Consider the following 20,447-nt stretch of genomic DNA (forward strand, 5'->3'; position numbering starts at 1 on the left):
TTCAGGAGAGATAAGCCATGGCTGCTACCCACTTGGGCCCTGGCTGCCAGAGGCCAGAATTCCCTGCATGGTCCCCTTAGCCTTCCTGCCTCAGACCTCTGGACCCAGGACCCCAGAAGTTGGGGTCCCCACTTCCATCTGGGTACAACCAGGCCAAGGGTGTGTGTGGACAGACTGGGAGCAGCGTAGTCGAGAGCAGTTCAGCCAGTTGGAGGTCATGGCCATTCCTCAGCTCCTGATACTCCCTCCAGAAACCCGGGAGGACCGGACGAAGCGGCTTTTCCGCCACTACACGGTGGGCTCCTATGACAGCCTCACTTCACACAGGTACTGGCAGGTGGGACAGGGTATGGACACACAGGGACACTGGTGGGGCCTGGCAGGTGTGGGGTGGGACATGTGGTGAGAGGGAGGGCCAGGGTGTGCGGAGATTGGAGGAAGGTGAGGACCAGGTGCCTGGCCACCTCTGCATTCTGCAGTTCAGGTCAGCCTAGGGCAATCCTGGGATGATCTGTACTGTGGGGGACCCTGTGGGACCCTGTGGGGTAAGCCTGGCTGCCATGCTCCCCAGCTGCCAGGCTAGCCTTACCCCCCGCCCCCTGCTTTCCTCCGTCAGTGACTACGTCATTGATGACAAGGTGGCTGTCCTACAGAAACGGGAACACGAGGGCTTTGGCTTCGTGCTCCGGGGGGCCAAAGGTAAGGTGTGAGTGCCGTGTGGTGCTGGGTATTCTCTGTACCCTGCTGCCCGCTGCCCACTGTCTCCCATGGCTCCTCCTGCCTCTGCCTTGGCTCTGGCTGTGTAGTGTGGGGCTCCCTGGGACAGGGCAGAGCCACCTCCTCCACTGCTTTCCACTCTGCAAGGAGCCTAGCAGAGTGGGGACCTTTCTGGTCGGGGAATGGGGGTCGGTGCTGGATTCCTGGGCTGGGTGGCCCTGCCTGCTGCCCTCCCTGCTGCCCTCCCTGTCCCAGGTCATTCTGCCACAGTTGTCACATGTTCCATGAGCTGAGCTGTGTGGAGGCTGCTGTGTGCTGGCCGCCCCCACCTGAGCCGTACTGGTGAGGCACCTTTCCTGCTCCCCCTGCAGCAGAGACCCCCATCGAGGAGTTCACACCCACGCCGGCCTTCCCTGCGCTCCAGTACCTGGAGTCAGTGGATGTGGAGGGTGTGGCCTGGAGGGCGGGACTACGCACTGGAGACTTCCTCATTGAGGTGAGCCCCAGCCTGGGCCTGCACAGCCTGGTGGGGTCCTGGCCCCAACCACTGGGGGCGGGGGGGACATGCCTGGCGCCTACCCAGCGGCCCATCTGTCCTAGGTGAACGGGGTGAATGTGGTGAAGGTTGGACACAAGCAGGTGGTGGCCCTGATCCGCCAGGGTGGCAACCGCCTGGTGATGAAGGTCGTGTCTGTGACCAGGAAGCCAGAGGAGGACGGGGCTCGGCGCAGAGGTGAGGGCTGAGGTTCGTGGGCTTGGCCTGGACTCTCCCCTGGGTTCCTGACCTGAGCCCTTTGCCGCAGGCCCACCTTCCTCTCCCCACCCTGACTCTGGGCTACTGAACCTGGATGCGGCTTAATAGATGGAGCTCATCCAATACTTGTGTGTAGCCTAGGTTGCTTTCCAGGCTGTGTGTTAGAACCCTGGCCCTACACCTGACCTCTGACCTCTGACCCCAGATTGCCCCCTCAGATCCCTTCCCCCCCCTTTCCTGGAATCCCCAGCTCCTGGCCTGGCAGATCCCTCCTTCCCCGACTCTGCCAGCAGCTGCCTGGAGGCCGGGGTTGCTATGGCAACCGTGAGGTTGACGCTGCTGCTTATTGTCGGAGGGAAGGGGGAGGCGGCACCTGAGGGAAGAGGAAAAGCGTCTTCTCCCCGCGCCGTCGCCGACACTGCACAGCCGGGCCCAGGAGGCCTTGCCACCCGGCCCAGCCCAGGCCTTGGGCTTGGCTGGTCACACCCTGGTTCTCCAAGGGCAGTGGCCACCAGGCCCCTGGGGGAGCTCTGGAGCAGCAGGAGCCAGCCTGGCAGGAGACCCTCCCAACCCCCATCCCATGGCGCCAGTGCCCCCTCGCTGGGTCCTCAGAGCCTGCAGGGTGGGTACTCAGACTAGAGCCAGCTGGCACCCTGACCCCCACTGGTACCGTTAACTGCCTTCTGAGGCCTGGGCTCTGGGGATCCCGAGGGCCCCAGAGGCCCCCACCACCCCAGCCCCTGCACTCCCTGAGCTCCCCACGCCATGAAGAAGTTTGCATCCAGCCGCAGCCTGAACAAGATCCTGGCTCAGTGCGACTCATCCTCACGGGAGTACGAGGAGATCCAGGCGGTAGAGCGCAAGTGGCACCTACACCTGGCCACGCCGCGCCGTCTGCTGCTGGACAGGAGGTCCAAGGCCTCCCTCTTCTTTGCAGCCCCACCCCCCCCGAAGAGGGCTCCCAGCACCACACTGACCCTGCGCTCCAAGTCCATGACTGCCGAACTCGAGGAACTCGGTGAGCACTGGGGTGGCCGTTGGCTTAGGTCACAAGGCCCAGAGAGGGGTGGGCAGAGGCTGTGTGGGAGGCTAGGGATGCTGAGCTGGGGCTGAGGTCAGGCAGGGACAGTAGGAAGGACCGATGATGGGTGTGGGAGCCGACAGAGTGCTGGAGGGGTGGGTGCCTGTGGGGCAAGGGCATGGCATGTGGAAGGGCTGGGCAGTGGGGCTGAAGACAGACATGGGGATAAATTGGACAGATGGCAGGGGACACGGTCTGACCCTGCAGCGTGTTCGCACTTGTATGCATGTATATGTGCATATGCTGCTCCTGACTTTCCACGTCTTACTCTGACTTTGCATCTGCATTTTTTCCAAGTGAGGAAGGAGGAGTGGTTGGGGAACCTGGGTGTGTTTCTGGCTCTGCCAGGTACTGGCTGGGTCGCCTCTCTATGTGTGTGTGACTGTTGCACCTGTGTGCATGGTGGTCAAGTGAGCCTCTAACCTCCAAGGCCTCTGTGAGCACCTCTGGCAGGTGACAGGATGGGGCTTCATGAACTGGGGGGTGAACAAGAGTGTGTTGGGCTTTGGAGGGCAAATTGCAGGCACAACCCCAGATCACCCAGCTCGGTCTGGATGTGTACTCATTAATAGCCTTGTTGTGAGCATGTTGCAATATACATGATCACGTCCACACATAGGTAACCTTGAAAAGCTCTGTTGTGGGCAGGTCTCCCCTGCATGACCATGTCTTGCATGTGCAACCTTATTGTGCTCATGTGCTGATGCACATGACTGTTGAGAGCCCTGTTGTGGTACATCCCAGCCAGCAGCAGCCCCGCCATGAGCACATTCAACACATGTGACAGTTGATGTGCTCTTCCCTTCCAGTTGGAGCCTAGTCCCTATCCTAGGCTCTACTCTGGCTGTGGTCATAGAAGAAATCCTTCCTCTGGCCCCCAGAGATATCCCTGTGCTAGCTCATGGACTGGGCCCTGACCCTGTCCTGGACACAAGCTTGGCTGTCCTGTTCTTGACTGTGATTTAGTTCAGTGTGGGAAGCAACTACCAAGATAGACTGGGCTGACATGGTGAGGATTTTCTTTGCCTAATACTCTGGATGAAATAAAACGAACACACACATATACAGACAACTCAAAGAAAGAAAGAAAAGGAATCCCCAGGTCTCAAAAATGAAGAGAGAAATCAAAGCCAGTAGAGTAGGGGAAGCTGATCCTCCTACAGTCTGTGAGTGGGAATTCTGAAGCCCCCGTACAAACTCAGATCGTGAGTGGGCTCCCTAAGGAAAACGCTCCAGTAGGATAGAGCCCTGGGCAGTAGTGCATCTGTTTTGTCCCAAGACAAGCTCTGACCCAAGGACCCTTTTGTGAGGCTTTGTAGCCAAGAGAGCAAGCTTGAGCCAGAGTGATGGGTGGCCCCCAAACCAGTCCATTCCCTATGAACTCAAGCTTGGAAATCGAGACCTTCAGCTCTCCTGGAAGACACAGCTGGCTGTGGGTCTGTGGGAAGTGGGGAAGCTGGAACTATGCACAGGAGCTAGAATTAGCACCAGAAGAACTCGGAATCAGAGGAGTATGAAAGAGAATAAAGTAAGATAATAGAATTGAAAGAACTAATGAAAGATAAGAAGACAGAACAACAACACAAAAGAATAAGCCCATTTAACAAACATCCATGAAGACTTGTTATGGAGACAAAAAAATATAGTTCCAGATTTAAAAAAAAAAAAAAAATCTGTGGCTGGGATAAATAGTATATTAGACCCAGCTGAAAAAAAGAAACTGAAGGTAAGTCTGAGGAGATCAGTTAGGGGATGGAGGCAGAAAGCCACTAGGGGAAGAGCCCAGCACCTATCTGTTGGGAGTCCTAGAGGGGAAGAGCAAGAACAGAGGCAATATTCAAACAGTAAATAGCTGAGAATTTCCCCAAAGTGAACAAAGGTGTGAGACTCCAGTTTGAAGAAGTTCCAATCAGGGAAATAGAAATAAATCTATGTCTAGGTTGATCACAGTCAAACTTCAGAATACCATAGACAAACAGAAAAGTCTTAAAAATCACCAGACAGAGACAGAGACCGGAGAGGGAGCAGTGGATTAATGACAGGCTCTGGGTAGCAGCAGTTGGAGGCACAAGACCTTGGAGGTACACACTTCTGGTCTCAGGGTCCTGTGGGTCTGTGGTCAGTCACAGAGCTGACCTGACCCACATGGGTCCATCAGCCAGCACCAGGAGGCAGTTGGGTCTTGTTGGACACCAGGTAGAATGGGTGAGTGGAGCCACCTGTCAGAGGCTGCGTGTTTGGAAGGGGTCCTCCTGGTCTGCACAGATTGATTCTGGGCAACCTGAGCACTGTCATCCCGGGACCAAGGACTCTGCACTGTGAATATGGAATAACTCCTCAGCCTGGCACGGGTTTCTCTGCTGAATCCACTTGTCCTGCCTTTGTTAAAACTCCTGAGCTGCTCTGCCTACAGAAACAGTGAGTGGAAGAGGCAGATCTTCCCCTCTGTTCTAGAGCCACAGGGAAAGGTGGTTGGGTTTGCTCTGCAGACTTTGGTGGTCCAGAGGAGCTCACTCATGGCAGCAGGCTTTCCTGATCTGAGTCTAGGGGAAGACAAGAGGGCAGCTTAGCACAGAGCCTCTGCCTACATTTTTTAGCCTAGGATGACAGTTTCTTTTGAATCTGGACCCAGATTCTTCATGGTTCTGTGTTCTGAGAAGGGCTGGAAAGCCAGTGGCTGGGGGAGCCACCTTGCTTCCCGAGGACGGCAGCCACCTCTGACCAGTCCCCTCTGGAAATTCATGGTTCGTGGAAGCAGGCCAGCAGTCGAGGTCCCCAGGTGCTTGAGATGCCATTCCCAATCCAGAACTTGTGCTTTTAAGAGGTAGACATGAGAGGTGTGGGGTTACCACCAGTCATGACACACATGTCCTGCCCTCACATGGCCAGGAGCTAACAGCCCCCTGGACTCTGTGATCCTTTACGATGACCTGAACACCCGAAGAGAAGAGTGTGCGAGGTGATGGGGAAGTGGGCTGCAGCTCATGCTGAAGTGGCTCCTGCCATGTGGAGTATGAGGCCAGGCCCTGCTGGAGGACGAGGAGGAGGAAGAGAAGGAGGAGGAGAAGGTGGGGAGAGGGGCTCCTGTGAGTGAAAGCTGGTCCCAGGAAACGAAGGTTGTAGTAGTGGGCAGATGTGGGGGTGACAGGAGGAGCAAGAGGTAGTAGAGGAGGAAGCACAGAGCACTCCCAATTCCTTTCCTTATTGGGGTTTCCTCACCCGAGACTCTGCTTGGCTTGTCCTGATGTGAGTGGGGCCAGAACTCAGTGGAGACCCCAGCTCGGGGGGAGCTGGCAGGTCCAAGCTAACTTCTATTCATTCATGACTTTGTTAGGAGAAATTAGTTCCCTGTAATCACTAAGTTCCTTTTTCTTTGTGGTGAGAGGTTGGGGTAGGTTCCATGCCCAGTGTCCCTGTCACTGGCCTCAGTCTGGAAAAGGTTTCCCTGCTGAATATGCTTGTCCTGCCTTTTGTTAAAAACTCCTTTTGGGGCTGAGGGTGCAGCTCAGTGGTAGAGCCCTTGCCTAGCATGGCAAGGCCCTGGGTTCCATCACCAATCATACACCCCCGTGCCCCCACACACTCCAGCCCTACTTTGCAAAGAATGCTCAAGGGTAACTATCAATTTCAGTGGCCTCTGAAATTAAATTTTTGGGGGGATTTTGCCTTTTTCCTGAACAGACAGTTGACTGGACTGAGTATGGTTTAGTTTTGTACATCGTTGTGTATGGTCATGTCTGTACATACACATGCACGTGCACATGGACTCATGGGTATGCATGTGTGTGCATGTGTGAATGGACTTGTGGGTGTGCACATGTGCTCATGTGTGCATATGTGAGTGGACTTGTGGGAGTGTGTGTGCATGGTGTGCTTGTGTGACTGGACTTGGAGTGTGTATGTGCATGGTGTGCTTGTGTGACTGGACTTGGAGTGTGTATGTGCATGGTGTGCTTGTGTGACTGGACTTGGAGTGTGTATGTGCATCTGTGTGCTTGTGTGACTGGACTTGTGGGAGTGTGTGTGCATGGTGTGCTTGTGTGACTGGACTTGGAGTGTGTGTGTGCATGGTGTGCGTGTGTGACTGGACTTGGAGTGTGTGTGTGCATGGTGTGCTTGTGTGACTGGACTTGGAGTGTGTGTGTGCATGGTGTGCGTGTGTGACTGGACTTGGAGTGTGTGTGTGCATGGTGTGCATGTGTGACTGGACTTGGAGTGTGTGTGTGCATGGTGTGCGTGTGACTGGACTTGGAGTGTGTGTGTGCATGGTGTGCATGTGTGACTGGACTTGGAGTGTGTGTGCATGGTGTGCTTGTGTGACTGGACTTGGAGTGTGTGTGTGCATGTGTGTGCGTGTGTGACTGGACTTGGAGTGTGTGTGCATGTGTGTGCTTGTGTGACTGGACTTGGAGTGTGTGTGTGCATGGTGTGCTTGTGTGACTGGACTTGGAGTGTGTGTGCATGTGTGTGCGTGTGTGACTGGACTTGGAGTGTGTGTGTGCATGGTGTGCGTGTGTGACTGGACTTGGAGTGTGTGTGTGCATGTGTGTGCGTGTGTGACTGGACTTGTGGGTGTGTATGTGCATGAGTGTGCATGTGTGACTGGACTTGGAGTGTGTGTGTGCATGGTGTGCATGTGTGACTGGACTTGGAGTGTGTGTGTGCATGGTGTGCGTGTGTGACTGGACTTGGAGTGTGTGTGTGCATGGTGTGCTTGTGTGACTGGACTTGGAGTGTGTGTGTGCATGGTGTGCTTGTGTGACTGGACTTGGAGTGTGTATGTGCATGGTGTGCTTGTGTGACTGGACTTGGAGTGTGTGTGTGCATGGTGTGCGTGTGTGACTGGACTTGTGGGTGTGTATGTGCATGTGTGTGCATGTGTGACTGGACTTGGAGTGTGTGTGCATGGTGTGTGTGTGTGACTGGACTTGGAGTGTGTGTGTGCATGGTGTGCTTGTGTGACTGGACTTGGAGTGTGTGTGCATGTGTGTGCATGTGTGACTGGACTTGGAGTGTGTGTGCATGTGTGTGCATGTGTGATTGGACTTGGAGTGTGTGTGTGCATGTGTGTGCTTGTGTGACTGGACTTGGAGTGTGTGTGCATGTGTGTGCGTGTGTGACTGGACTTGGAGTGTGTGTGTGCATGGTGTGCGTGTGTGAGTGGACTTGGAGTGTGTGTGTGCATGTGTGTGCGTGTGTGGCTGGACTTGGAGTGTGTGTGTGCATGGTGTGCGTGTGTGACTGGACTTGGAGTGTGTGTGTGCATGTGTGTGCATGTGTGACTGGACTTGGAGTGTGTGTGTGCATGTGTGTGCGTGTGTGACTGGACTTGGAGTGTGTGTGCATGTGTGTGCATGTGTGACTGGACTTGGAGTGTGTGTGCATGTGTGTGCGTGTGTGACTGGACTTGAAGTGTGTGTGTGCATGTGTGTGCGTGTGTGACTGGACTTGGAGTGTGTGTGCATGTGTGTGCGTGTGTGGCTGGACTTGGAGTGTGTGTGTGCATGGTGTGCGTGTGTGAGTGGACTTGGAGTGTGTGTGTGCATGTGTGTGCGTGTGTGGCTGGACTTGGAGTGTGTGTGTGCATGGTGTGCGTGTGTGACTGGACTTGGAGTGTGTGTGTGCATGGTGTGCTTGTGTGACTGGACTTGGAGTGTGTGTGTGCATGGTGTGCGTGTGTGACTGGACTTGGAGTGTGTATGTGCATGTGTGTGCGTGTGTGACTGGACTTGGAGTGTGTATGTGCATGTGTGTGCTTGTGTGACTGGACTTGGAGTGTGTGTGTGCATGGTGTGCTTGTGTGACTGGACTTGGAGTGTGTGTGTGCATGGTGTGCGTGTGTGACTGGACTTGGAGTGTGTGTGTGCATGTGTGTGCGTGTGTGACTGGACTTGGAGTGTGTATGTGCATGTGTGTGCTTGTGTGACTGGACTTGGAGTGTGTGTGTGCATGGTGTGCTTGTGTGACTGGACTTGGAGTGTGTGTGTGCATGGTGTGCGTGTGTGACTGGACTTGGAGTGTGTGTGTGCATGTGTTCCTGCCTGTGCTGGTTTTCTCCTTCTTGTTTAGGCCACATAGTAACCAGCTGGCATTTGAGCAGATTTGTGCTCATGATAAGGAGGGGGACACCAGGGGCGGATCTGTGGGGCCTGGTTTTGGGGAGGTGGGGTTTCTAGATGTGGGGACAAGGACTTGAATGTGGAGAATGGGCCGCGCGCCTTGGGATGAAACCTGCCTCTTATTCCCTTTGCTCTGTTTCTTGATTCCAAGCCTCCATTCGGAGAAGAAAAGGGGGTAAGTCATCTGCTTGTGTCCCCAGGCCCAGCCTTACCTCACGCCTGTGGGGAGCACTGGTGTATGAGCCTCCAGTCCAAGTCTGGGGGGTCTGGCATCCTGGGCACACCCAGGATTCTCCCGGGGGACCTGGTAGGGGCCTGGAGAAGGGCTAGGAAGGATGAACGGGGAGCCCCTAGAGTTGTGACTCTGGGATATGCTAGGGAGGCACAGCAGTGGACCCTCGGACTCAGGGGAGCTGGGGAAGGTGGGAGCTGTGGAGGCAGCCTGGTGGAGAGGAGCTAAGATAGTCCCTGGTGGAGGCCACTGCATGTGCCATGGCCTAGAGCTGGAGAGAAGAGGGGCTCTGAGGGGTCCAATCTGGAGTTGGAGAAGCTGGGTGTTAGGATGGGGTTGGGGTGTTTGGCTCTAGCTGTGTTGCATCTTTTCGCAATCCTCTAGGGGCTGCCTCTTCCTGGGTTGTGGGCCCTACTCCTGTGCTGGTTGTTTGCAGGGCTGACTCAGAGCTGACAGTCCCTTTAGAGCAGGGATCTGGGGTCCCCTGCCAGGCTGTTGACTTTGCTACCCTCTCTCATGCCCCATCCTAGTATCCTTTCAAGCTTGTATGTCCAGCCTGGCTGCAAGGGACAATATCCAGGTGGCAACAGAGTCACTTGGGCCTGGGTACTGAGGACCAGTGTCTGATGAGCTCTTGGGCCTGGCTGCTACCGCTGCCTCTACTTCTTACACAGGTGGAAGCCAGGCCCAGATGGAAGCCTGCAGTGGCCCTGTGGCCCCAGGCATAGTGTCTGTGAACATCCTCTGTGTACCTAGCATCCCTCCATCCACCGCTTTATACCCACTGGCCCCCAGCCCACTTCTCTCTCAGGACCTGCAGCCCTGTGCCTCCCCTGCCCCCAAGTCTCCTGGATCTGTTGTCCTTTCAGGTATTAAAAATAGATGACAAAGTCTCTCCTCCAGGACTCCTTTCTGTGCCTTGGGGCAGACAATCAAAGCTACTTCTGGGACATTCTGGTTGTGCCATCCAGTGATAGAGTTGGTCTTCCAGGGTGCTGTGGCCTGTGTACCTCTCCCAGCTGTGGAGGAGGTGGCAGGAGAGTTGTCACACTACTTGGGCCCCAGTGTGTCCTGTCCCACACCCAGATGACCCAGATGGTGGTTGGTGGGAGTGCCTGGACCTGGTTCCTAGTGGGCTTCATTTCCTTTTTTAAGTATCAAGAATAATTTATTCAAGAGTGTGTTTTCTAATTTGGTTGGGAATTTATCCCAACCTCATCATCTTTTTGTCATTTGCAAAATTTGGGGGGATTGAACCAGAGATTTAACTCAGGGATACTCAACAACTGAGCCACATCCCCAGCCCTATTTTGTATTTTATTTAGAGACAGGATCTCAATGAGTTGCTTAGGGCCTTACCATTGCTGAGGCTGGCATGGAACTCACGATCCTCCTGCCTCAGCCTCCCAAGACACTGGGATTACAGGCCTACACCATCGCGCCCAGCCATTTGCAGAATTCTTGATTTCTTTCCTTTTGAAAGTAATTCTCACTTGGCCTCAGCACCTCACCTCATGAGCCATAATAGTTGCTTTGCTATACTTTGTGTGCACATGGCTTTGGGTCCCTGGGATTAGGTTCTCCCACAGCCTAAGTGGCAGCACATCTTGCTAGGAGGAAGGGCTTTCCACCATGTTTACTTCTGTGCTTTCTAGATGGTGCGGCAGTTGACTGCCCTCTTATTGGGCCTGTGATCTGGGATAGTCTCTCTGTTTCAGTTTGCTCCTGGTAGGGTGAGGGTGATAATGGCATCGTCTATATGCTTGCTGTGGGAGATAAGAACCTGCACATGCTGGATATCACCAAGGACTTGTTAACACAGGAAGGCGATGGTGATTTCACCTTTGAAAGGAAATTCTTCAGTCCACTTCAAAAATAAATGGGAAGGTCCCTCATCTAGCCATCCCTGGTCCGGGAACCATTCTGGGGGTTTGTGTTGGGAGGAGCTGGTGAAGGCCTGCACACAGCTGGGCTCAGGAGACAAGGTGCCTTTTGCCTCCAATGGGCACTGAGTACCTGCACTGGGCTAGTGCAGTCATGGGTCCCACTGCAGGGATTCTCCCTAGAGCCAGCTGCACGGTGCCTGGCTGTGCTCATGCCTGTTGTATCTGGTGAGGGCCCCAACTCTGGGCAGTCAGTGTGCAGTGTAGGTCTGGTCTGGGGGCTGTGGGTACCGGACCCTTCAAGAAGCTGCCAAAGGGTGGCAGGTGGAGCCAGCAGGCGCTATTTGAAGCCACAGCTCGGGGCTGGAAGGAGCAGGAGGTGTTCAGGATGAGCATGGGAACTCTTCATCAGGGGCATGTGAGAGTGGAAGCCGGCCAGGGCCAGTGCCCCCCACCCCAGGGTCGGTCGGCAGAGCCCTTGAGAGATGAATAGGACCTGGGGATAGGAAGCCTGAGGGGATGGGTAGAGTTCTGTGAGGCCACCAGAGGAGAGAGCTTGTGTAGCTGCCAGGTAGACTCAAGTGCTTCCCCAGCCCCTTCTGTCCCCTGATGCTGGCCCTGAACATGCTCTGAGACATAGCTGAGTGGCCGTCTCCCCATAGCTCTGTGCCCTCAGTCATGTTAGTTGGACATTTCCAAATTCTTTTGATACGCAATTGTGCCACTTTTAAAGACACTTCACTTTAATAAGGACAGCAAACAAAGATTTCCTTCTATTGACAGACTCGGAGAGAGGCCGCCTAGTACATCTGCCTGTGGGCCTTGTTCAGGCATCAGCCCCATGTGGGTCTCCCCTGCTTCTCTGGCTCCCACTGCTTTCTGAGGGGCTTTCCCAGCCCCTTCAATGAGGAGGACCCTTTACAGCCACCCTGCTTTCCTCTTCGTTTCTTAGCACCCACCGTGGCTGGAACTGCTTCTCTTTGGGGTAAAGGAGGAAGACTCTTTGACCTCTTCGTGTGTACTGAACCGTTTTTTAGATCCCCGGCCTGAGCCTTGTTGTTAGGCTGTATCCCCCACATGTGCGTTCATTGATTATTTTATTACCTGTTTGAACATCCTGTGGACACATGCTTCACATCAGAGTCTGTCACAGGGCTGTGGTCCCACTAGGAGCAGCTTGCCTTGGCTTAGGCCATGTGCCAAGATCAGGCCCAGGACAGAGGGGAGTCAGGGAGTAGGGGCTCTAAATGGTTCTATCCCCCACCCTTGTTTCTTCCCTCGTTGCCATAGTGGCTACTCCTGGAGTGTCCAGTGTGGCTACTCCCCAGGGGCAGGTGGAATCTTGATGATAGGCTGGGGGGCTGGGTTTTGGGGCATGAGGGGCTTGTATGGGATACAAGATGTAGTCCAGGCTGTGAGCCTTGGGCAGTAAGGGGCTGAAGATGGTTGGGTCCCAGTGGCCGTGGTCAGCACTATGGGTCAGGTGGGCCTGGGGGACCAGAGGTAGGTTGGGGGCTGAGGTGGCATCTCCTCCACTGCAGAGAAGCTGGATGAGATCCTGGCAGCTGCTGCAGAGCCAGCACTGAGGCCAGACATTGCAGACGCTGACTCCAGAGCAGCCACTGTCAAGCAGCGGCCCACTAGCCGGAGGATCACCCCTGCTGAGATCAGTGTAAGCTGCCCGGGTAGGATATGGGGGTCAGAGGGCCATGCTTCCTCTTTCTTGGATCTCCTCTCTGGAGGTGGGAGAAATACCTCAGAGCTTTTTGGAGACTCTTGGGACCACTTCAGTCCCCAGGATGGCCAGTTTGTTACCAGTGGGTCTCCTGTGGCTGCAGCCTGCATACCTCCCAGCCCAGGCAGCTTCTGTACCACTGTAGGACCACCAGACCCCTGTCCTGGTGGAGGCTACCACATAGCATGTCCTATCCATGACCATTCCTGGTCTCCCTGGCACCTTCTGGACTCTTCCCCTCGTCCAGACCATGCCTGGGACCTATACCCACCATCGACACTGTCACTGTCTGCACTGCCCACACAACCTGCTACCTGAGCATAGGGCCAGATTTGATTCCTGGCCCAGGCCACGGGTACCAGTGTTTTGGAGGGTGCATGGGGTGTATCCAGTCTCTGGCTTAGGTGGAGGAGGGGTGGGGCTGAATGGAGCACTGGGGGCCTTAATGCCCTGGAACCTCCATGTTCCCCCCTCCCCGACCCCCACAGTCATTGTTTGAGCGCCAGGGCCTCCCAGGCCCAGAGAAGCTGCCGGGCTCTCTGCGGAAGGGGATTCCACGGACCAAGTCTGTAGGTATGGCTGGGCTGAGGGACTGCATGAGGCTGGGAGGGATGGGGCTAGGCTGGGTGGATTCAGGGTTGGAGGATGCTGTCTCTTCCCACCTGTGGCTGGAATTTTCAGTTCCTTGAGTCCAACCTCTTCCTGCCCAGACCAGGGGGTCCCATTTTTGGACATAAGTATGTCTGTCCTTCCATGAGTCCAGGGACAGGCAGCTGGAAGAGACTCTTGAGATTTCTTTCCTGGTCTGGTGCCCACTGGATTCACCACTTCTGTCCGCTGGGCAGCATCCCTCAACCACTGGGTACTGCTGGTCTATCTTATGTGCACTGGGTGCCCCCAACACCTGTCCACTGGGTGTTCCCCTCCATCACTCTGCCTCCCACTAGCACCAGTGTCCTTGTCCCCAAATCAGCTATCTCCTATCCTGGCTGCTCCTCTGTAGCAAGATCCAAGCAAAGGTCCAGCTTGCCGTAAAACAGTCTCTCCTAGGACCTGCTCCACACCCACCATGCGATGCGCACTCTCCTCTACCTCACAGCCAGTTTTCCTGGAAAGGTCTCCTATATTGCCCTAAGCCTGTGTCTGATGAGCTTTCTCCACATCTAAAGGGAAACTCCTCCCCCCAGGGCTACCAGAGGCCTCTGGGGAATCTCCCAGGGCACATTCCACCAGGCATCTTCTTACCACTGCACCAGGTTTCTTGGATCCCTCCTCAGTGAAGCTTCTCCCAGGGTTTGGGCACAGTGCTTCCTGGCTCTCCCTCCTTCAGCCTGCACCATTCAGTCCCCAGGCCCTAACCCACTAACTGCGGACCTGCTCAAGGCCAAGCCCTCCGCATCTTTTCCTTCTTACTCCCTCGTGGCCTCACTACTGCCCCTCCTCCACCACACCCCATATGTGGCCACCTCCTTGACCCCAGGCAGGACTGTATCTACACAGGCATTCAGTCTCCCTCAGCTGCCTACCTGTGCATCTGCCACCCACAGAGCTGCCCACTGTCCATCTACCTACCTGCGGACAGCCACCAAACCCCAAAGCTTCCCTGCCCAGCACAGGGCAGACACAGCATTTACGCACGTGTTTATCTCATACTCTCGGTGACCATATTGGGGAACATCATTTATTTTACTGAAGCAAAGGGTTCAGTAAATTGACTTGCTGACGGTCACACAAGTGTCCTGCCTATTGCCTGCTATCCATCCTCAAGCCAATCAGCTGCCCAAACTCCAGTCCCTCACCTTCCCCCAGGAGCCCTGCTCACTCTAGGTTGACCCTGGGCTGGATCTCAGGCTCAGGTGGAAAGGATGGGTCCTTCAGTTCCATGTTGGGTATCAAGGTACACATACCTATGGAGCTAACTGGGGAGCTCCAGCCACCCTTGGGTGTCACAGAAGGTTGGTGGCAGTTTTGAGCTTAGAATGCAGGGTAAGTGGAAGTTTCCAGGGGACAATGGGGAAAATTGCTGACAGATGCCAATATGTAGAAACATGGGTATATGGAAAGGTCCTTCATGAATTGCTGAGAATCATTTCTGTAGATGGGAGAGTGGTGGAAGAAGGTTATTGAAACTGCAGCTACTTTGGAGCCAAGAGGTGCTTCTTTTTGCCCTCACTGGCCTAAGCCCTGGGCGTTCTCTATGGTTTCTTTCTTATCCTCTGCCTCACCTAATAATTTGGATGGGCTGCCTCCTCACATGTCTCAAGCTTTGCCCAGTACAGGCCCTATTCTTGCACCTGGACCACAGCTTTGTTCTCATGACCTCCAGCCCCCTCTCTGCCCTGACATCCATCCCTCTGGCAAAGGAGACTTTTCTGCAGTACAGTCATTACTGTACATCCTTTAGCTTAACCCTTCGTGGACTTCTCATTGTCCCAGGGCCCTGGGCACCAGCACTGGCCCCCTCCATTTCCACCTCCCTCAGATCTGGGTCTTAACAGTCTTGCTACTGTCCTCCTGCTCTCACTCTGCCTGGATAGCCATCCAGTTGCAGGACTGACCACTGCAGGTCCAGCCCTGTGCATCTGCTCTGTAGGCCTTGAGCCTCCTGGCAGGCCTGCCACCTCCTCTCACTGGGGCCCACTATACTCTCTGAACAAGTGATCTGACAGGTGCTCATTTTGGTCCCTTGCTTTTAGTTGCCAATTTGATCACTGGACTGGGTTGTCAGGCTCCCCCAGACTCCTCCCTGTGTCCCGTGTGGCCCTGGGCTCATGGTGCAACCCTTAGAGCCTCAGGGCCCTCATCTGTTAACATGGAGCACACCTGGTGCCTCCCCCAAGGACTACTTGGGCTCACCAGTAGGCTGTTCCTGCTTGAGCTCCAAGTGGGTACACAGGGGCTTCCCAGCAGTAGCTAACAATGGTAGATCAGACCCTGCATCTTGAGGCCAGGAAAATGCTCTTGCTGTGATGGGGGCAGAGAGGATCTACTTTGCTCCAGATGGCATCAGAACAGACTCCCATTCTGTGCGAAGGCAAGTGACTTTTCTTCACCTAACGCAGAACTTGGCATGCCATTAGCATTAAATCTCCCTTTTTCATCCTCACATGTCACTGCCGCCTCTACACCCTTGAGGTGCAACTGTTCTTCCTGGGGAGCTTCATCTAGTGCAGTCTTGGGGGTGTTCATCCTGTGTGTATGTGTTGTGCAGGAATGCAGCTGGGAGATCCAGACCAACTGGACACAGACTCTTTGTCCATCAGTGTGAGGGAAGGCAGACCTAAAAATGATGATACTTGGCCACCTTCCCAGGGTGCTGCTACCTGTCCAGCCCAACACTGTAAACATTAAATGGCCCTGTAATGGGCAGAAAATCCTTCTGAAATGAGACTGAAATTCCTAGAGGTGACTGGTAGAGCTGGAACTCAAGCCTAGCCTGCAGCAGAAGCCCACCTACCCTTGTTATACCTGACCTGACAGAGCCATTACACCTGGCTGGTCAGAGGCCTTGCTGATGACATTGCACTGCAGCGACTGAGGGAGGATTTAGTCAGAGCAGGCATCCTATCTTTTAGTGACTTCTTAGCCTGCATGTGTCTAACACAGAGCGTACCAGATGTGGTGTGCTGGTGTGGAGCTGCCTACCCCTCAGGCTGGGCCACCCAGCATGTGCAGCCTCACTGGACATACCTGTGGGTGTCCACATTGTGTCCCAGAGTTAGGAGGTTGTCAGGTTTTAGTTAGAATCCTAATGGCATCTACAGGTAGGAGGAGGGGGTTCATTTTAAGGTTACATAAGCCCATGAGAAAAAGGTTCAGAGGGGCTGGCCTGGGATGACACAGCCAATAGGGGCTAAAATGGAAACATGCAGAGTGCTTGGCCTACAGTTCTATTTAAGTCACATACCCATCCTCCCTCCACCAACCCTTACTGAAGTCCAGCCACTGTGGTCATGTCAGCTGCCTCCTAGCAGCCCCGTCAGGCCCATCCATGCCTGCCATCCTTCGGCTGGATGCATGGTGCGCTCTGCCACAGCCCTGTCCCTTATCTGCAGCAGAGCCCTGCTCCCACCTTTGGTTGCCCCCGGGGCCATGCACAGGTCCAGCTTGTTCCATTTGGGGTGTTTTCTGAGCCTACCTTCCTCAGTTTTGCATGGGAGCCCCTACCCCTACAGGCCTGAAGTGTCCTCTTATGGTCTGATTTTTATCTACAGGCATGGCAGATCTGGGGCCCAGGCAGGGAGGGCTTCGGTTCTGTCCCAGAGCCTTTTTCGTGGGGGCTTTCCTTCACCTGTGGCTGAACTTAAGCACGCTCCCGGGCCCTAGCCCTTCCTACTTGCGCAGGGCTGGGTATCCCAGGATGAGCCCAGACTGGCCTCTCACTCAGAGTCCTTGCTGTGGGCTTCCTGAATCATCCCCGATGCCCTGCTGACCCTGACCCATGCTCCTGAGTGGGATGGACTCTGGGTTGGACCAGCCTCCATGGGAGGGGGCGCCGCAGTCCCCAGGGGTGTCTCTGAAGACACAGCGCCCAGGGCAGTCTCACCAGACCCTTCCATCTGCAGGGGAGGATGAGAAGCTGGCGTCCCTACTGGAAGGGCGCTTCCCTAGGAGCACATCGATGCAGGACTCTGGGCGTGAGGGGCGCGGCATCCCGCCCCCGCCACAGACCGCGCCTCCGCCCCCGCCAGCACCCTACTACTTCGACTCGGGGCCGCCCCCTGCCTTCTCACCACCACCCCCGCCTGGCAGAGCCTATGACACTGTACGCTCCAGCTTCAAGCCAGGCCTGGAGGCACGCCTGGGGGCGGGGACAGCCGGCCTCTACGAGCCAGGCGCGCCCCTTGGCCCACTGCCCTATCCCGAGCGGCAGAAGCGCGCGCGCTCCATGATCATCTTGCAGGACTCGGCGCCGGAAGCAGGCGACATCCCCCGGCCCGGGCCCGCAGCCACACCGCCTGAGCGCCCGAAGCGCAGGCCTCGGCCACCCGGCCCCGACAGCCCTTACGCCAACCTCGGCGCCTTCAGCGCCAGCCTCTTCGCGCCCTCCAAGCCGCAGCGCCGCAAGAGCCCGCTGGTGAAGCAGCTGCAGGTGGAGGATGCACAGGAGCGAGCGGCCCTGGCTGTGGGTAGTCCTGGCCCAGGAGGAGGCAGCTTCGCCAGGGAGCCGTCCCCGACGCACCGCGGCCCGCGGCAGGGCGGCCTCGACTATGGCGCGGGGGACAGCCTGGGACTCGCGTTTGGGGGCCCAGGCCCGGGTGCGGGCCCTGGCAAGGAGCGACGGCTTGAGGAACGGCGTCGCTCCACGGTGTTCCTGTCAGTGGGTGCCATCGAGGGCAGCCCCCCCAGTGCTGACTTGCCGTCTTTGCAGCCCTCACGCTCCATAGATGAGCGCCTCCTGGGGACCGGCGCCACCACCGGCCGCGACCTGCTGCTCCCTTCCCCAGTCTCTGCTCTGAAGCCATTGGTCAGTGGTCCCAGCCTGGGGCCCTCGGGCTCCACCTTCATCCACCCACTCACTGGCAAACCCTTGGACCCTAGCTCACCCTTGGCCCTTGCTCTGGCTGCCCGAGAACGAGCTCTGGCCTCACAGGCACCCTCCCGGTCCCCCACACCCGTGCACAGCCCTGATGCAGAACGCCCTGGACCCCTGTTTGTGGATGTACAGGCCCGGGATTCAGAGCGAGGGGCCTTGGCCTCTCCAGCTTTTTCCCCGAGGAGCCCAGCCTGGATTCCTGTACCTGCCCGAAGGGAGGTAGAGAAGGCCCCTAGGGAGGAGCGTAAGTCACCCGAGGACAAGAAGTCCATGATCCTCAGCGTCTTGGATACTTCACTGCAGCGGCCAGCTGGCCTCATCGTTGTGCATGCCACCAGCAATGGGCAGGAGCCCAGCAGGTTGGGAGCTGAAGAGGAGCGCCCGGGCACCCCAGAGCTGGCCCCGGCTCCCATGCAGACTGCATCGGTGACAGAGCCCCTGCCTAGCCCCCGGGCCCAGCCCCCAGGCAGCACCCCAACAGACCCTGGACCAGGCCAGGGCAGCTCAGAAGAGGAGCCAGAGCTGGTGTTTGCTGTGAACCTGCCGCCTGCTCAACTGTCCTCCAGTGATGAGGAGACCAGGGAGGAGTTGGCCCGCATTGGGCTGGTGCCACCCCCTGAAGAGTTTGCCAATGGAATCCTGCTGGCCACCCCACCCCCTGGCCCGGGCCCTTTGCCCACCACGGTGCCCAGCCCGGCCTCAGGGAAGCCCAGCAGTGAGCCACCCCCTGCCCCTGAGTCTGCAGCCGACTCTGGCGTGGAGGAGGCTGACACTCGAAGTTCCAGTGACCCCCACTTGGAGACCACAAGCACCATCTCCACAGTGTCCAGCATGTCCACCCTGAGCTCAGAGAGCGGGGAACTCACCGACACCCACACCTCCTTCGCTGATGGTCATACTTTTCTACTCGAGAAGCCACCAGTGCCTCCCAAGCCCAAGCTCAAGTCCCCGCTGGGGAAGGGGCCGGTGACCTTCAGGGACCCGCTGCTGAAGCAGTCCTCGGACAGCGAGCTAATGGCCCAGCAGCATCATGCCGCCTCTGCCGGGCTGGCCTCTGCCGCCGGGCCTGCCCGCCCTCGCTACCTCTTCCAGAGAAGGTCCAAGCTGTGGGGGGACCCCGTGGAGAGCCGGGGGCTCCCTGGGCCTGAAGACGACAAACCAACTGTGATCAGCGAACTCAGCTCCCGCCTGCAACAGCTGAACAAAGACACGCGCTCCCTGGGGGAGGAGCCAGCTGGTGGCCTGGGTGGCCTGCTGGACCCCACCAAGAAGTCACCCATCGCAGCAGCTCGGTGAGCAGGGCCATATGGGGAGGGACCTGTCCCTGTCTCCTGTTCCTCCTATCCACTCACAGGCTCCTCTGTTCCTCCTCATTCTGTCCCATCTCACCTGTCCCACACCCCAGTCATCCATCTCTTTGTCTAGTCTTGCTTTGTTCTCTGAGATAGAAGGCTCTTTAGGATTGTTGGTCTCCATGATCCTGTTGGTGCTGGCCATGGGGCTGGGTCCATGAGACCAAGATGGGGCATGAGCATGTCCAGGGTTTGGCTTTGTGTCTGCCAGCTAATGCCTCCACTCCTGTCCTCATGGGTGGTGTGGCTGCCCCAGGAAACTGGTGCCATCTGTCCTGGACTGCCAACTGCTTTGCTTATTTTTTTGAGGCCTGGAGCACACTGGCACCTTTTCTTTTGGGAACCAGCCACTAACTTCCTCTTTTCTGCCCAGAAACATTCATCTCATGGTACCCCCTTAGAGCCCCTTAAACACAGATTCCTGTGTGGGATTTTTAAAGTGCAGTAAGAAGATAGGTGGGGTCCTACCATCTGCCCTCTCACCTTCTCCTTCCCTTTCTTGTTTCTCTGTCCTGCTCCCCAGCATGGAGCTACAGGGAGGGGCTGAACTGGGGGCTGGGTGCCACTCTTGTCAATCCCTGGGCTGGCCCTCTGTGGGCTGCATATGTGCTGGATCAGCTGGCCAGCCTCTGGTCTACCTTTCTCAAGCTGCTTTTGCTTCTGCCCCAAGGTCCCCTAACCCCAGGTTTGGGCAGGATGCTCCCTGCTGACTCCTTTCTGCTCTGAAGACCACCTGAGTGGGCTCTTTGCTGCCAGATGTCGAAGGCAGGAGTCCACAGAGTAGTGAGCAGTGAACAGCTTAGGGACTGCAGGTTTTACTCCTAAGGGCTTGTCCATCTTACCGTCTGCTAGTTCAGTATCCAAAACTGGCTGGAAGAATGGAAACTTGGGAAGCTCATGCTGCCTCTCCTGAGTGGCCCAGGTTCCATGCTTGTCATCCTGAAGCTTGCTCTGGAGGCTTCTACTCTTTCAACCTCTTCTGGTTCCCAGCCAAATCTGAGAGCCTGTTTCCAGCAGTGCGGTGTGTAGGGTACCCTT

The 20,447-nt window shown here is 56.3% G+C and overlaps 1 protein-coding gene across 9 annotated transcripts in view; it reads left to right on the top strand.

Annotated features, from left to right (window-relative positions):
* Positions 1-20,447, top strand: part of Shank3 (SH3 and multiple ankyrin repeat domains 3) — a 57,983-nt gene that overhangs the window by 28,359 nt on the left and 9,177 nt on the right. For 8 of the 9 annotated variants that reach the window (XM_058579112.1, XM_058579115.1, XM_058579116.1 and 5 more), the window contains exons 13-21: positions 252-327; positions 617-699; positions 1,089-1,213; positions 1,318-1,450; positions 2,409-2,489; positions 8,823-8,846; positions 12,328-12,458; positions 13,010-13,094; positions 17,087-19,349. In XM_058579112.1, coding sequence (XP_058435095.1) covers positions 252-327; positions 617-699; positions 1,089-1,213; positions 1,318-1,450; positions 2,409-2,489; positions 8,823-8,846; positions 12,328-12,458; positions 13,010-13,094; positions 17,087-19,349 — 3,001 coding nt within the window. The remainder of the gene's footprint in view (positions 1-251; positions 328-616; positions 700-1,088; positions 1,214-1,317; positions 1,451-2,408; positions 2,490-8,822; positions 8,847-12,327; positions 12,459-13,009; positions 13,095-17,086; positions 19,350-20,447) is intronic. The other variant, XM_046443627.1, reaches the window with a different exon arrangement.

This window comes from Marmota monax, unplaced genomic scaffold (genome assembly GCF_021218885.2).
Source record: "Marmota monax isolate L192 unplaced genomic scaffold, Marmota_monax_Labrador192_F-V1.1 WCK01_AAM20220418_F8-fsc00234, whole genome shotgun sequence".
NCBI classification, from domain to species: domain Eukaryota; kingdom Metazoa; phylum Chordata; class Mammalia; order Rodentia; family Sciuridae; genus Marmota; species Marmota monax.